At 38.5% G+C, this 14,898-nt stretch overlaps 1 protein-coding gene across 3 annotated transcripts in view; it reads left to right on the top strand.

The window, feature by feature from the left end:
• The window catches only part of cacna1ha (calcium channel, voltage-dependent, T type, alpha 1H subunit a), a 274,075-nt gene that overhangs the window by 157,189 nt on the left and 101,988 nt on the right, over positions 1 to 14,898 (top strand). For all 3 annotated transcript variants that reach the window (XM_072559908.1, XM_072559909.1, XM_072559907.1), the window contains exons 9-12: positions 8,784 to 8,935; positions 10,449 to 10,634; positions 12,505 to 12,622; positions 13,565 to 13,720. In XM_072559908.1, coding sequence (XP_072416009.1) covers positions 8,784 to 8,935; positions 10,449 to 10,634; positions 12,505 to 12,622; positions 13,565 to 13,720 — 612 coding nt within the window. The remainder of the gene's footprint in view (positions 1 to 8,783; positions 8,936 to 10,448; positions 10,635 to 12,504; positions 12,623 to 13,564; positions 13,721 to 14,898) is intronic.

The following is a 14,898-nucleotide window of genomic DNA, read 5'->3' as shown; positions in this document are numbered from 1 at the left end:
CCATATGTTTATCCAATGACCATTTAAATGTGTTAAAGTTGGTAAATCTACTACTGTTGCAGGCAGCGTGTTCCGTGCCCCTAGTACTCTCTGAGTAAAGAATCTACCTCTGACATCTGCCCTGTATCTATCACCCCTCAATTTAAAGCTATGTCCCCTTGTGGGAGACCTTTTTCACTGGAGTGTAGGAGATTGAGGGGTGAACTTACAGAGATTTATAAAATCATGAGGAGAAAGCTTAAAAAGGTCATTGGGGCAACATTTTTATACAAATGTGTGGAATGTACTGGCAGAGGAAGTGGTGGATGCAGGTACAGTTAGAACCTTTACAAGACATTTGGATAAGTACATGAATAGGAAGTGTTTGGACGGTTGTGAACCAAATGCAGGCAGGTGGGACTGGTTTAGTTTGGTATTATGGTCAATATGGATTGGTTGAACCGAAGGGTCTGTTTTCATGCTCTATGTTTATATGTCAATGACTCTGTATTCTTACTCAAATGACTACGTTTTCAGATCCATAGTCAGCGTGAACTAGTTGGACCGAAGGGTCTATATCCATGTTCTATATCTCTGACACTTGAAAAGGCAATTTAAGCATTTGGCTTGGCATCTTTGGCTTGTTATGTTTGAAACACACTTCCTAGACATAGCAATTTCAATTGATCTCTGAAAATTGCATCAGTGCCAGTGACATCATCATACTGCCACTTCTCGAGGTATCATTGGCCTTTTGTCTGGCTGAAACAAGTTGCTCTCCCATGCCTGTTTTTTGCTATAAATTCTGTGTCTTACAATTGTGTCCTCCACAACCACCTGATGAAGGAGTGGCGCTCTGAAAGCTAGTGCTTCCAATTAAACCTGTTGGAGTATATCCTGATGTTATGTGATTTTTAACTTTGTTTTGAACTATGTCGTAATAGTTGAAATATGATATGACTTGACTGAATTCTTTATAAATCTGTTGTAATCCAGCCTAATTAACTATAATTTGCATGTTATCATCAGGACAATATAAAATAATGATGCAGTAAATATATCAGCAGTAAAATATTTTTCTATTTTATATTAAAATTGTCTTCATTGCTTCTTGAAATCTTATTGAAAACAAACCTGAACTGACAACATTTTTGCTCACGTTTTACTTGGAGTTTTGATTTCTGTTCTGCTTCTCTGTTCTTATAAATATTAATTATGTGAATTATTTATATAAATGATTTGGATGTGAACATAGGAGGATTGGTTAGTAAATTTGCAGATGACACCAAAATTGGAGATGCAGTAGACAACAAAGAAGATTACCTCAGAATACAACATTGACGCATCTTGATCAGCTGAGAAGTGGCAGATGGAGTTGAATTTAGATAAATGTGAGGTGCTATGTTTTGGAAAAGCAAACTAGGGCAGGACTTGTACATTTAATGGTCAGGTCCTAGGGAGGGTTGCTGAACAAAGAGACCTTGGATTGGAGGTTCATAGTTCCTTGAAATTGGAGTCGCCCATAGATTGGATAGTGAAGAAGGTATTTTGTATGCTTACCTTTATTGGTCAGTGTATTGAGTTGGGAGGTCATGTTGTGGCTGTACAAGACATTGGTTAGGTCACTATTGGAATACTATGCACAATCCTGGTTTCCTCTGCTATAGGAAAAATGTTGTGAAACTTGCAAGAGTTCAGAAAAGATTTACAAGGATATTGCCAGGGTTGGAGGGTTTGAGTTAAAAGGAGAGGTTGAAAAGGCTGGGGCTATTTTCCCTGGAGCATTGGAGGCTGAGGGATGACCTTAGAGGATTATAAAATCATGAAGGGCATGGATAGGGTAAATGGATAAAGTCTTTTCCCTGGGGTGGGGGAATCCAGAACTAAAGAGCAAAGGTTTACGATGAAAGGGGAAAGATATACAAGGGATCTAAGGGGCAACGTTTTGACGCAGAAGGTGGTGCATGTATGGAATGAGCTGCCAGAGGAAGTGGTGGAGGCTAGTACAATTGCAACGTTTAAAAGGCATCTGGCTGGGTAGAGGAATAGGAATGGTTAGAGGGATATGGGCCAAATGCTGGCAAATGAGACTAGATTTATTTAGGATATCTGGGCGGCATGGATGAATTAGACCGAAGGGTCCATTTCCATGCTGTACATCTCTAATGTATGTCTCTAATTGATAGTTAATAACTAATTTGTTAATTGTCATTTGTAATACAGAACTTGAGTAATGCTAAAAAATGGTTTTAGAGTCATAGAATCGTACAGCATGTAAACAAACTCTTTGATCCAACCAGTCAATACCGAACATAATTCCAAACTAAACTAGTCCCACCTGCCTCCTCCTGGTCCATTTCCCTTCAGACCTTTCCTATTCATGTACTTATCCAAATGTCTTTTAAATGGTGTAATTGTACCCACATCCACCACTTCCTCTGGGGAAATTCATTACAAATGCAAACCACCCTCTGTGTAATAAAAATTGCCCCTATTTCTTTCTTAAATCTCACTCCTCTCAGTACATGTGTATGGAAAGGCAAGGACTGATTAGGGACAGTCACCATAGTTTTGTGCATGGGAAATCATGTCTTACAAACTTGATTGAGTTTTTTTTGAAGAAGTAACAAAGAGGATTGATGAGGGCAGAGTGGTAGATGTGATAAGGCATTCGACAAAGTTCCCCATGGGAGACTGATTAGCAAGGTTAGATCTCATGAAATACAGGGAGAACTAGCCATTTGGATACAGAACTGGCTCAAAGGTAGAAGACAGGTTGGTGGTGGAGGGTTGTTTTTCAGACTGGAGGCCTGTAACCAGTGGAGTGCCACAAGGATTGGTGCTGGGTCCTCTACTTTTTGTCATTTATATAAATTATTTGAATACGAGCATAAGAGATACAGTTAGTAAGTTTACAGATGACACCAAAATTGGAGGTGTAGTGGACAGGGAAGAGGGTTACCTCAGATTACAACACGATCTTGATCAGATGGGCCAATGGGCTGAGAAGTGGCAGATGGAGTTTAAATTCAGATAAATGTGAGGTGCTACATTTTGGGAAAGCAAATCTTAGCAGAACTTATACACTTAATGGTAAGGTCCTAGGGAGTGTTGCTGAACAAAGAGACCTTTGGGTGCAGGTTCATAGCTCCTTGGAAATGGAGTTGCAGGTAGATAGGATAGTGAAGAAAGTGTTTGGTACGGGAGGTCATGTTGTGGCTGTACAGGTCATTGATTAGGCCGCTGTCGGAATATAGCGTGCAATTCTGGTCTCCTTCCTATCAGAAAGATGTTGTGAAATGTGAAAAGGTTCAGAAAGGATTTACAATAATGTTGCCAGGATTGGAGAATTTGAGCTATAAGGAGAGGCTGAGGGGGTGACCTTATAGAGATTTACTAAACTATGAGAGGCATGGATAGAATAAATAGACAAAGTCTTTTCCCTGGGATGGGGGAGTCCAGAACAAGAGGGCATAGGTTTAGGGTAAGAGGGGAAAGATATAAAAGAGACCTAAGGAGCGTCTTTTTCACACAGAGGGTGGTGTGTGTATGGAATGAGCTGCCAGAGGAAGTGGTGGAGGCTGGAACAATTGCAACATTTAAGAGGCATTTGGATGTGTATATTAATAGGAAGGATTTGGAGGGATATGGGCTGGGAGCTGGCAGGCGGGACTAGGTTGGGTTGGGATATCTGGTTAACATGGACGGATTGGACCAAAGGATCTGTTTCCATGCTGTACATCTCTATGACTCTATGTACCGCCTAGTCTTGAAATCCCACATTCTAGGGAAAGGACAATGACCATTAATTCTGTCTAGACCTCTCATTGTTCTATAAGGTTGCCTCTCAACTTTCTACCCTCCAGTGAAAAAGTCCCAGCCTATCCAGCCTTTCTTTATAACACAAGCCTTCCATGCCTGGCAACATCCTGGTAGATCTCTTCTGAACACACTCCAGCTTAATAATATCCTTCCTATTGCTGGGCAACCAGAATTGGACGCAGTATTCCAGAAGAGGCCTCACCAATGTCCTGTATAACCCCAACATGACTTCCCAACTCCTCTATTCCCAGCTGTCCTGTCATAAACCAGCATCTGCTGAAGATGCCAAATCCTTGAGAGCACACCTAGTTGATTTAGCATATGCATTCTGCAAAATTCTGAGTGACTGTATGATTTCTATGTACAGTGCACATGTCTGGCAGCACAGCAAGTCCTTAAGGCTAATCTTGCCATTCACATCTGTAAGCCTGACAGTGGGAATAGAACAGGCATCCTTAGCAGGTATGGCTATAAGAGCAAAATGCCTGTCATTCTTAATGTCATGCTGAATCCATATCCATTTGACCTGCTTTACAACATGATTGGACAGTCTTGCTCAAGGATAAGCTAAAAAAAAGTGCTTCTCAGACTTGCACAAGAACAATAGGCTGCTGGGTAACGTTTCATTCTCATGACTCCTATGCACCTGCCTATGCACGGGCTACCCAAGGCATCTAGTAGTGATGTCCCTTTACATCCTATCTGAGCTACACAGCGTGTTTTAGTCAAATGTTTGGACAATTTGCTACAGTCAGTTTTAAACAAGATTTCCATGTATACAGTGGAGGAATCCTTCACATTTGCAAGGAGCATAAAGGCCTTGCATTTGCTAGCAAAGCCACATCCATGTGGTCGGTTGAGTATAGCCTACTTGTCAATATATCACTCAGGGAAGCCATAGTACTTGTGCACAGCTTGATGGTGTTCTGGCCCCATCACCATTATGTGAATCAGTATTCATTGAATTTATTAACTCAGCAACTTGCTCAAGTGAACAAGATAAGTAGGCTGTATGCCCTAAAAATTGCAGATCATGTTAAATAGCATGTCCCTTTAGCTACCGCTGAAGTACCCCAGCAGATCCTGTTTCCAAAACCCACAAAAATGTTCAACATTGCACATGATCCCATAATTTGTCAATACTTAATAAATAGTCCTGAATGTGCTTAGAATTACACAGAATCGCTTTTGCCCAAAACGTCAACTTCCCTGCTCCTCGGATGCTGCCTGAACTGCTGTGCTTTTCCAGCACCACTCTAATCTCGAGTTTAAGATTGTTAGTCAGGTTCACAATGTGGCACATGTGTAGATACCAGAAATGACATATACAGGGTATTAGTAGAAAGGTCTTGTTCATTGTAGGCAATCAGAACATGTTGAAAGGACTGTATCCTTTTGTTTGTATGCTTTTTAAAATCTTAGATGAAATAGACCTGTTTTAAAGGATTTCTGCATGGTTTTAAAAACGAGTAAGCTGACACTCAGGTGACAGGCATTGTGTAAACAGCTGTTTGAACAAGCAGTAATTGAAATAGTTGCAGATGAACAGGAACTGAAGAGTTTTGAGTACGGATACAGTTAAGTGGCAGCAAGAAGTCGATTGATCTATGGACTAGTGACCCGTTATTGATGACAAAAGCGTTTTGCCTGCCAATAACTGTATGTTTGACTCTGAGGTAACTGAACAGCTTGGGGCTGGGAACAAGTTGAATAGCTACATTTTAATTTCCATAAGCACAAGGGCTTTCACTCTGGAGTCATAAATGATATTAAAATTGAAGAAAAGCAGTTCATCTTTCCTTCAGCAGTTGTTTTAAGCTGTGACTTTAACAGATAACTCAGAGATCTTTTCTAGCACACTATTCCAGTGAGTCATGATAGTATACATACATTGCACCCATTACATCATAACAAAATAGACAACATCTACTATTTGGTTTAGACTGATGACTTGACCCCTGCCTAGCTTACTTTACAAAGCTTAATTGTCAATTGTTACCTAACTGGTGCATTATCCATGGCAACACTAATCTTAATCAGACTCAATTTACAAGCCAATCAGGATAGTCTTCTTATATCGTTTCAGACATTGTTCTTTGCACCAGTATTTCTTCTGAATGTCCTGATGAAAGCAAGACAAAATACTTAAACAAAGTATATATTTTTCAGAAATTAATTAATGAAATATTAATTAAATTCATTAATTACTCAAATTAATTTGTAGCTTGTTTAGCAAGTGAATTTTGAATTTGATTTACCACTTGATGTGAGCAGTTCCCTGCAATTGTTATTGCTATTTCCATTAGCTTTATCGGTGAAAAAGTAACGAGGAGTAGAAAATACTTCCACAGAATGTGTTTGAAAACATGAAAGAAATTTAATAAATTATCTTAAATGATCTCTAGGCTTTTGGTGACCATGGTTTGGGGTACACACTTGACCTTCATCTGGTAGCACTCTTTCTACTCTCTGTTTATCATATATCCTACACATTCTGCATCACCTGCCATGTGATGATTAAGGTTCTTCAATCTAAAGTCTTTGATGATACGCTTTTCCTTGACATTTCACCACGAGCTTTCCATTCAAATGTGCATTGTGTTGACAATGTAGCTAGTGTTTATTCCTTTGAGTGACTAATTGTCAAGCCAAAGGTTCCATTTTTGGATTAAAAATTATATGTTGTAACTAACAAGTATCTGGTGAGAAAATGAGACTTATTTTGAATTTCAACACTTCATGACATTTATATGCATCGCCAGCATATTTGGTTATATCATTTCCATCTAACACAAAACGTGCAGCTGAAGATTTCTGAAATCAGTATCCACCTTAATAGTTAGGCTCTTTTTTTTCTCACCTAACACATAACATTTTAATTCAAAGTTATAATTCTTCTTGATTAATTTCTCACTAGTGTTCAGTATACCCATTTTGTGCCACATTCATAGAATTGCATGACGCGATTCTGATGAAATAGTCTTGAAGTGTCAATTTCTAGGGGAATATTTTTTGAATGTTTTTTGTAATGCCAGTTATTAGATTAGATTGCTTACAGTGTGGAAACAGGCCCTTCGGCCCAACAAGTCCACATTGACCCGCCGAAGCGCAACCCACCCATACCCCTACATTAACCCCTAACCAAACACCACAGGGAATTTAGCACTGCCAATTCACCTGACCTGCACATCTTTGGACTGTGGGAGGAAACCGGAGCACCCAGAGGAAACCCATGCAGACACGGGGAGAACGTGCAAACTCCACACAGACAGTTGAACCCGGGTCTCTGGCGCTGTGAGGCAGCAGTGCTGACTATATCTAGTCAGACAAGTACACAGTTTTTTTCTCATGTTTATCTCTGTTTCAACTCCCATTTTGATAGTTACATTAACCAATTTAGTTTATATATTTCTCGTCAGCTATAAAAGTTTTACTATTGTGGGGTCAGGAAGGAATAGAAATCTTAAACTATGTTGTTGACTTTATGCAACCTCAAAATTGATATTCATGACAAAAAATATATAAGTTTTATAAAAGTTTAAATTTGGATTTTACTTTTGAAAATTACCAGGTACATGTTAATAGAATGTGAATATATCCATCTGCTGAGTATCATTAGGTGCAATCAATGGGTGAACAGAAGCCCTTAGTAATTTTGATTGTGATTTTCCAGAGTTTCTCTGACTTAGTCTATTTATATTGCAAATATTGTGATGTTTCAAAGCAATGATCCCAATCATTTTTAATGTTGATTTTTGCAGTCAAATGTTGATTTTGTCCATTATCGGTGTTCCAGCTACCATCAGAAATAATTAATCAGAATTTGGGAGCAAATAATTAATCAGAATTTTGGATTAAAATTGTAATGCTGCTTTTGGAGAGATGTGTCAGTGGATTCAATATTCCACTCCTCCTTAATAAGTACAGTCTAGTACCTGACACAGGCTGACAGTTGTTAAAGAGGAATTGCACATGGAAAGACTTTACGATGGCCTAAGCTATTTAACAGACCTATAAATATCACCTAAATGCTGAGGTGCACAAATATATATGTATGTGTAAATTTTGTTGTATAAAAAAAATTATTTAGGTTAATACAAGAAACTGTGATGCCTGACTGAAAATGTGATGCTTGACTGTTGACAATGAGGTACTAATAATGCTTACCGGATTTATACACACTAATTTCTATCCGTCATGCTTCTGAATCATGTTTAATCATAGTTAAGCTTCTTCTGTTGTGTGCTAATGTGTAAAGGCTGCTTGTAATATAATTATAAATCATTGTAAAACTGTGTGAATCAATATCATAAGGGCTGGCTGAGATGATTGTCGTACTGATTTTCTTCCCTTTCCTTTGATCAGCAAGATGGAAAAACTGCTCCAACATCTGAATAGTTTTGCTCCATCCTGTAATTGCTTTGATTGTAACTGATATACCCATGGAACAGAATGTCAGGCTTTAAAAATCTTAGAAGCTCCACCCTACATGCTAGGACAGATTATTCTGCTAAACATAAAGTAAATAATGAACAATCAATATTGAATGGATAGTAAATATTTACAGAGTCATTAATTTAACTATTTTCCTGTTCTCACTTTTGAGTTGGGAGGGGGGCAGCTATAATAAAGTGAAGAGGAAATTGTTCATACAGGACCTTTTCCACAAGCTCTTCAAGCAAGCCCTGCTGTTAGGTTAAGGAAGCATAATTATGGACTGGCATTATGTAATGCTGCTATTGTTCTCCTGAGAGCTTTCTTATGAAAAGAAGTGGTTTCTCTCTACACCATCAAATCTTATAGACATGCAAAACATTTTAGTTTGGTCACCTCTCAACTTTCTTCACTCAACAAAGTGCAAGGCTAGTATTATTTTGAATTAAATCATGACACCATTTAAGCATAACCAATGTTCTTTTTAATATCCATCAATGAAATTATTTAAATGATTTGCTAATAGATCATTTCAAATCTTTTCACAGCCTGAAGAGCTTACCAATGCCCTGGAGATCAGCAACATTGTATTTACCAGCATGTTTGCTTTGGAAATGATTCTTAAACTTTTTGCATTTGGTCTTTTTGGTTACATTAAAAATCCATACAATATTTTTGATGGAATTGTTGTCATTATCAGGTAGGTTTACAATATTTGTTTCTCTCGTTAATATTTTTTTCTGGTAGATGTTTGAATTTCTACTTGTTCAGTTAAGGTACTTTGCTATTGCGTGCAAATTGGGGTTTAAAGCAATGTGTTGGCAATTAAACGTTTGTCATTCACTGTCCCCATGTGGGATTCAGCATGTCTTCAACTATCTATTAGAGGCTAATAAAAAAAAATTCAGTGTTCAGATGTAATAGTATGTCCTTCAATTTAACAAATGGTTGTAGGCAGAAGAATGTTAAAACCATTCCTCATCCCTTGACTTATTTTAAGGGATTGTTTGGAATACAGTGGTAAAGGAATGGCCACTTGTAAGTCTCAATAAGAAGGAATCTTAATAAGTTTTAACTTGTTGCATGGTAGCAATTAGGTACAAGTTACATTAGCTACGTTGATATTGTCAATGCTTGGAGACATAGATGACACATCTGTTCTCTTCAAGATCCAAAGCCATTCTCTCGATTTCCCTTCCCATGTCTGTGTGTCATCCTCCAATGAGTGAGACTTAATGTAGTCTCCAATATTAAACCTTCCAGAACTATTATATGCACAAAAATGTGCTGAATAAAAAATCAAATGATAAGCCTGAGTTGCATCATGGAGCAGATTGCTGATTCTATTTCAGAGGTATCCAGAGAGATGTTGCACATGAAATTGAGGAGTAGCTTTGCGTGACCGTGTGCTCAATGACTGCTCCTGGTCATTGGTTTCCTCACTCGTTCTCTCTTTGGAGTAAGTTGGCAGTCCACATTTTGGATTGAAGGAGGAAGATGAGCTGGTCTAATAACCTGCTTCTGGATTTGCTTCCTCTCCAGCTTCAAGTTCTCTCTGTTCATCACCAGACCTACTTTCTCTTTGGTTCCAAGCCTTGCTCTTCACATTCAAATTCTATTCTTCAATCTTGAACTCCTCATCTGACTGTAACTTCCTGTATCTTAACATAGAATGAGAGCCATGTTAGATTGATAGAAAATTTGAACTCCAAAGATAGGAAAGAAGAATAATCACAAATTTTAGATATTGTTCCAATGCAATAAATCAATAATGTAAAATAATCATATATGATGTTATTGCTAAAGATATTTTCTGAGATTCCCTTGTCTACTTTTTTAAAGAAAGCACTTTCACGTTTATTTTGAACCAATTAATTCATTTGATATTATAATTGAACAGTGCAATTTCATTCCTGAAATATTTAAATTTGATGGTTTGACGTTATGTTTACTGTTACATTGTATTTAGTCATTAGCTGTTTCTTCATGCCTGGTCCCGGTTTTTCATAAGTTGCTTTTACATATTTTCTATAACGATCAATTACAACTATGTGAGCAAATACCACTTTGTTATAAAACCTTCTGACCCATTCATCTGAGCATGAGAAGCTACTAATCTGTAAACAAGAACACAGAGAAGTCTTAGGGAGGGACTGATCCTTTTGCTTATCCTGAAAATAAGGCAATCAACATTATTTTCCTGTTATTACTAGTGTGTGGGAAATTATTGGTCAGTCTGATGGTGGCCTTTCAGTGCTGAGAACATTCCGGCTGCTCCGAGTTTTGAAGCTGGTCCGTTTCCTGCCTGCACTGCGACGCCAGTTAGTGGTTCTGATGAAAACCATGGACAACGTGGCTACATTCTGCATGCTGCTCATGCTGTTCATATTTATTTTCAGGTGATTACAAACATTAATTTGCATTGTAATTGAGCAAAATGTGTTTTATTGCAGCATGCCTATTTAACTTTTACTCACTCTGCAACACATGAAAACGATAGATAGGAAAGGATCAAGTGCTCAATGGTGCCTGTCCCACACTCGTGATCACTGGAGCATCATAACTCGACACTTACTCAGCTACCCACCTATATTCAATACACATTCCACTCTCCCAACGCCAGTCTGACTGTAACCATAGAACCTCTTTAACAAAGGAAAGTCCAGTCCCAATCAAGGAGGACATTCTCTTGGAACATTCGTCTCCAATGTCCTCAATGGATCACATAATAACATAAGAAATAGGTACAGAAGTAGGCCATTTGGCCTATAAGATCATGGCTGATCTGCCCTAAGCGTCAACTTTCTTTTATGCCAGTTCAGCATTTCTGTCAACTCCCTACGATTTCAAAAGTATGTCTACTTCTCCTTTAGAGCTGAAAATGTGTTATTGGAAAAGTGCAGCAGGTCAGGCAGCATCCAAGGAGCAGGAGGATCGACATTTCAGGCATGAGCCCTTCTTCAGGAATGAGAAATGAGGACTTTCCTAATTCCTGAAGAAGGGCTCATGCCTGAAACGTCGATTCTCCTGCTCCTTGGATGCTGCCTGACCTGCTGCACTTTTCCAGCAACACATTTTCAGCTCTGACCTCCAGCATCTGCAGTCCTCACTTTCTCCTACTTCTCCTTTAAACAATTTCAGTGATTTAGTCTACACAATTCTCTGGGGTAGAGAATTCCAGAAATTTATTATTGTCTGGGAGAAGAAATTCCTTTGCATCTCCATTATAAGTGAATGTCCCCTTATTCTGTATTGATGACCACCTAGTTTGAGATTTCCCTACTACTGGAAACATCTTCTCCATATTGACTGTTTCAAGGCCCCTTAGAGTCTTGTGTGTATCATTAAGATCATCCATCTTTCTTCTAAACTGTAATGAATAAAGGCCTCACCTTTTAGCCATTCTTGATAAGTTGACTCCTTCGACCCAGGAATCAGTCTGGTGAATTTCTTTTAAAGAACTGCCAATGCCAGGTAAATACAGGGACAAAAACTGTACACGGTACTTAAGGTGTACACTGTACCAACACACTGTAGAATTGTAATAAGATTTCCTTATTTTAAATGTTTACCTCCTATCATTTAGGGCCAAATTTCATTTGATTTTTAAATTACTTGCTGTAACTGCATGCTTTTTGTGTTTCATGTGCCAAAACACCCAAACCTCTAGCCACTTTACTTGTTGGAATCTCTTTCTATTTAAATAATGACCTGTTTTTGATTCTTCCTCCCAAAGTGCATGAGCTCATTCCTACATCACCTCAGTATAAATAAAGTGTAATGGAATCTTTGTTCAGGAATGACCACTATCAGCTTCTTCTTGAATCATGGAATGATCATATCCTCAAAGTCTGAAAATGTTTTCCCCGAAACAATTATCCAATTCTCTTTGAAAGCCTTGATTGAATTTGCTTCCCTACAATCACAGCCAGTGCATTCCAGATCCTAACCATTACTTGTTTAAAAATGACTTTCCTCATGTCATCATTGGTTCTTTTACCATTCACCATAAATCTTCAACATCTTCAAGGCCCCTTAGAGTCTTGTGTGTATCATTAAGATCATCCATCTTTCTTCTAAACTGTAATGAATAAAGGCCTCACCTTTTAGCCATTCTTGATAAGTTCAAAAAAAAGATTAAGTCTGTGTTCTTAGTGATCTAAGAATCTTTATTTTAAAGCATTCTGGTTGTTAGCAGTGATGTGCTTTTGCCTCGTATCTGTTATGTTAATCTAAATTTTGTAAAGATTATTCTGCTTTCACCCACAGTATTCTGGGCATGCATCTGTTTGGATGTAAATTCAGCTTGAAGATGGAGAATGGAGACACAATACCAGACAGGAAGAATTTTGATTCTTTGTTGTGGGCAATTGTCACTGTATTTCAGGTAAGGCCATTCCACTAAAGTAAAAGTTGTGCTGCTGCTATCTGGAATCAATGATGTGACTGATAACATTGTTTTCTTCTTTACAGTAGCAATCTTTGTGTTACATATTTTTAGCATGTTGTTTGATCGCCGTTGTTTAGTCACAATATACATATTTCATTTTTTATTAGTAGGCACAATTTTATCATTGTTTATTTTATCAGCATATTTATTATTGCATTTATAAACGTATGATTATTACCAGATCTACTACAGCAGTTGCCTCCAGAGATGGTGAATAATACCGCATGGGTAAATAACATAAAGTCTATGATGATTGAAATGTGCCTGTACTATAAGCCCAAAATCAATTTTTTCTAACAATTTGGATAAAGAACACAGGGCAGTGTATATCAATACTGGTTCCCTACCCAAATACAGAGGCAGGGTTAACAGTAGGTACCACATGCCTGATTCAGAAACTGATGGTAAGCACATCATTGATTCGTCAGCATTGTGGTAACTGTGCAGTTTTGGAAAAGTTAAAAGAGGAAAGAGGGCGGCAAGGTGGCTCAGTGGTTAGCACTGCTGCCTCACAGCACCAATGTCCCAGGTTCTGATTTCAGCCTTGGGCGACTGTCTATGTGGAGTTTGCACATTCTCCCCGTGTCTGCATGGATTTCCTCCGGGTGCTCCAGTTTCCTCCCACAGTCCAAAGATGTGCAAGCCAGGTGAATTGGCCATGCTAAATTGCCCATAATGTTAGGTGCATTAGTCAGAGGGAAATGGGTCTGGGTGGGTTACTCTTCGGAGGGTCGGTGTGGACTGGTTTTGCTGAAGGGCCTGTTTCCACACTGGAGGGAATCTAATCTAAAAGGAAGGAATCTGGTGTAAAAATACACAGAATCTCACACACTCCATAGCTTCATAATCATGTGGTAATGTCAAGATCTTTGTCCTTAGATCCTTACTCAGGAGGACTGGAATGTAGTCCTGTATAATGGAATGGCCTCCACCTCACCCTGGGCTGCCCTCTACTTTGTGGCATTAATGACTTTTGGCAACTATGTGCTTTTCAACCTACTGGTTGCTATTCTTGTGGAAGGCTTCCAAGCAGAGGTAAGACTTTGTTTTTAGTCTTTGTGTGATCTCCCTTCGTCTTTTTCAGTGAGAACCTGCCTTCTGTTCCTGTCTTGTCTCCTAGTCCACTAATGGTAGCTGTGCATTTAGCTACTACAACTTTGGCTTTTGGAATTCTTGACTTGCTTCCCTTCATTTGGTCCCTTTTGTACAACAGCCTCCCTTAAAACCTAAACCAACCATCTTCGGATCGCAATCCTTGCTTCTTCATTCTTCATCTCCTTCCTCCCTTCTTAGTGCCAACCATACATCTTACCTCCTTACTGATTGCTCCCTGAGACATCTTCCTGTTTGTGACGAATGTTTTAAGAAATCAGCAAGAGATTATCAGAACCAGCATTATGGATCTGGAAAAGTTTCATTTGAATAAGAATATAGAGTCATTGTCAAATAATCATAGAGCACGAAAACAGACCCTTCGGTCAACCAATCCATGTCGACCATAATCCTGAACTAAACTAGTCCTATCTGCCTGCTCCTGGCTCATATCCTTCCAAACCTTTCCTTTTCATGTACTTATCCAAATGTCTTTGAAATGTTTTAATTGTACCCACATCTACCACTTCCTCTGGGGAAGTTCATTCCAAACATGAATCACCCTCTGTGTAAAAACAATTGCCCAATTTCGTTTTTAAATCTCACTCCTCTCACCTTAAAAATGTGCTCCCTGGTCTTGAAATAAACCATCCTAGGCAAAAGACAATGACCATTAACCCTATCTCTACCCCTCATGACTTTATAAATGTTTATAAGGTCATCTCTCAACCTCCTACTCTCCAGTGAAAAACTTTCCAGTGTAACCAACCCTTCTTTATAGAACTGGAGAAAATGGTGAGACAAAGGGGGATTGGTGGCTACAAATTACCTCTAGCAACCCTTACCCAGTATCGCATCATAGTAAAGTTGGCAAATACCACAAAATACCAGGTGTGGTTATCTGTAAAAATTCCACAATGGGTACTCCAGTTGAAATCTTTAAGATGATTAGATAGAGATAAATTATTTATTCTGATGGGGTAGAAAAAAAGACAAGTGCAAGTCTTAACATTAGAGCTTGGTAATTATTTTGTGAGAGGTGGTTTGGCTGTAAGCTATAAGCAGGTAATTGTTTGGCTGAAATTTTGGAAGTATTAACCTATTTTGTTTTTCTAAATTTA

Source organism: Chiloscyllium punctatum, chromosome 40, assembly GCF_047496795.1.
Source record: "Chiloscyllium punctatum isolate Juve2018m chromosome 40, sChiPun1.3, whole genome shotgun sequence".
Lineage (NCBI taxonomy): Eukaryota > Metazoa > Chordata > Chondrichthyes > Orectolobiformes > Hemiscylliidae > Chiloscyllium > Chiloscyllium punctatum.
This window is presented reverse-complemented; position numbering and strand designations above follow the sequence as displayed.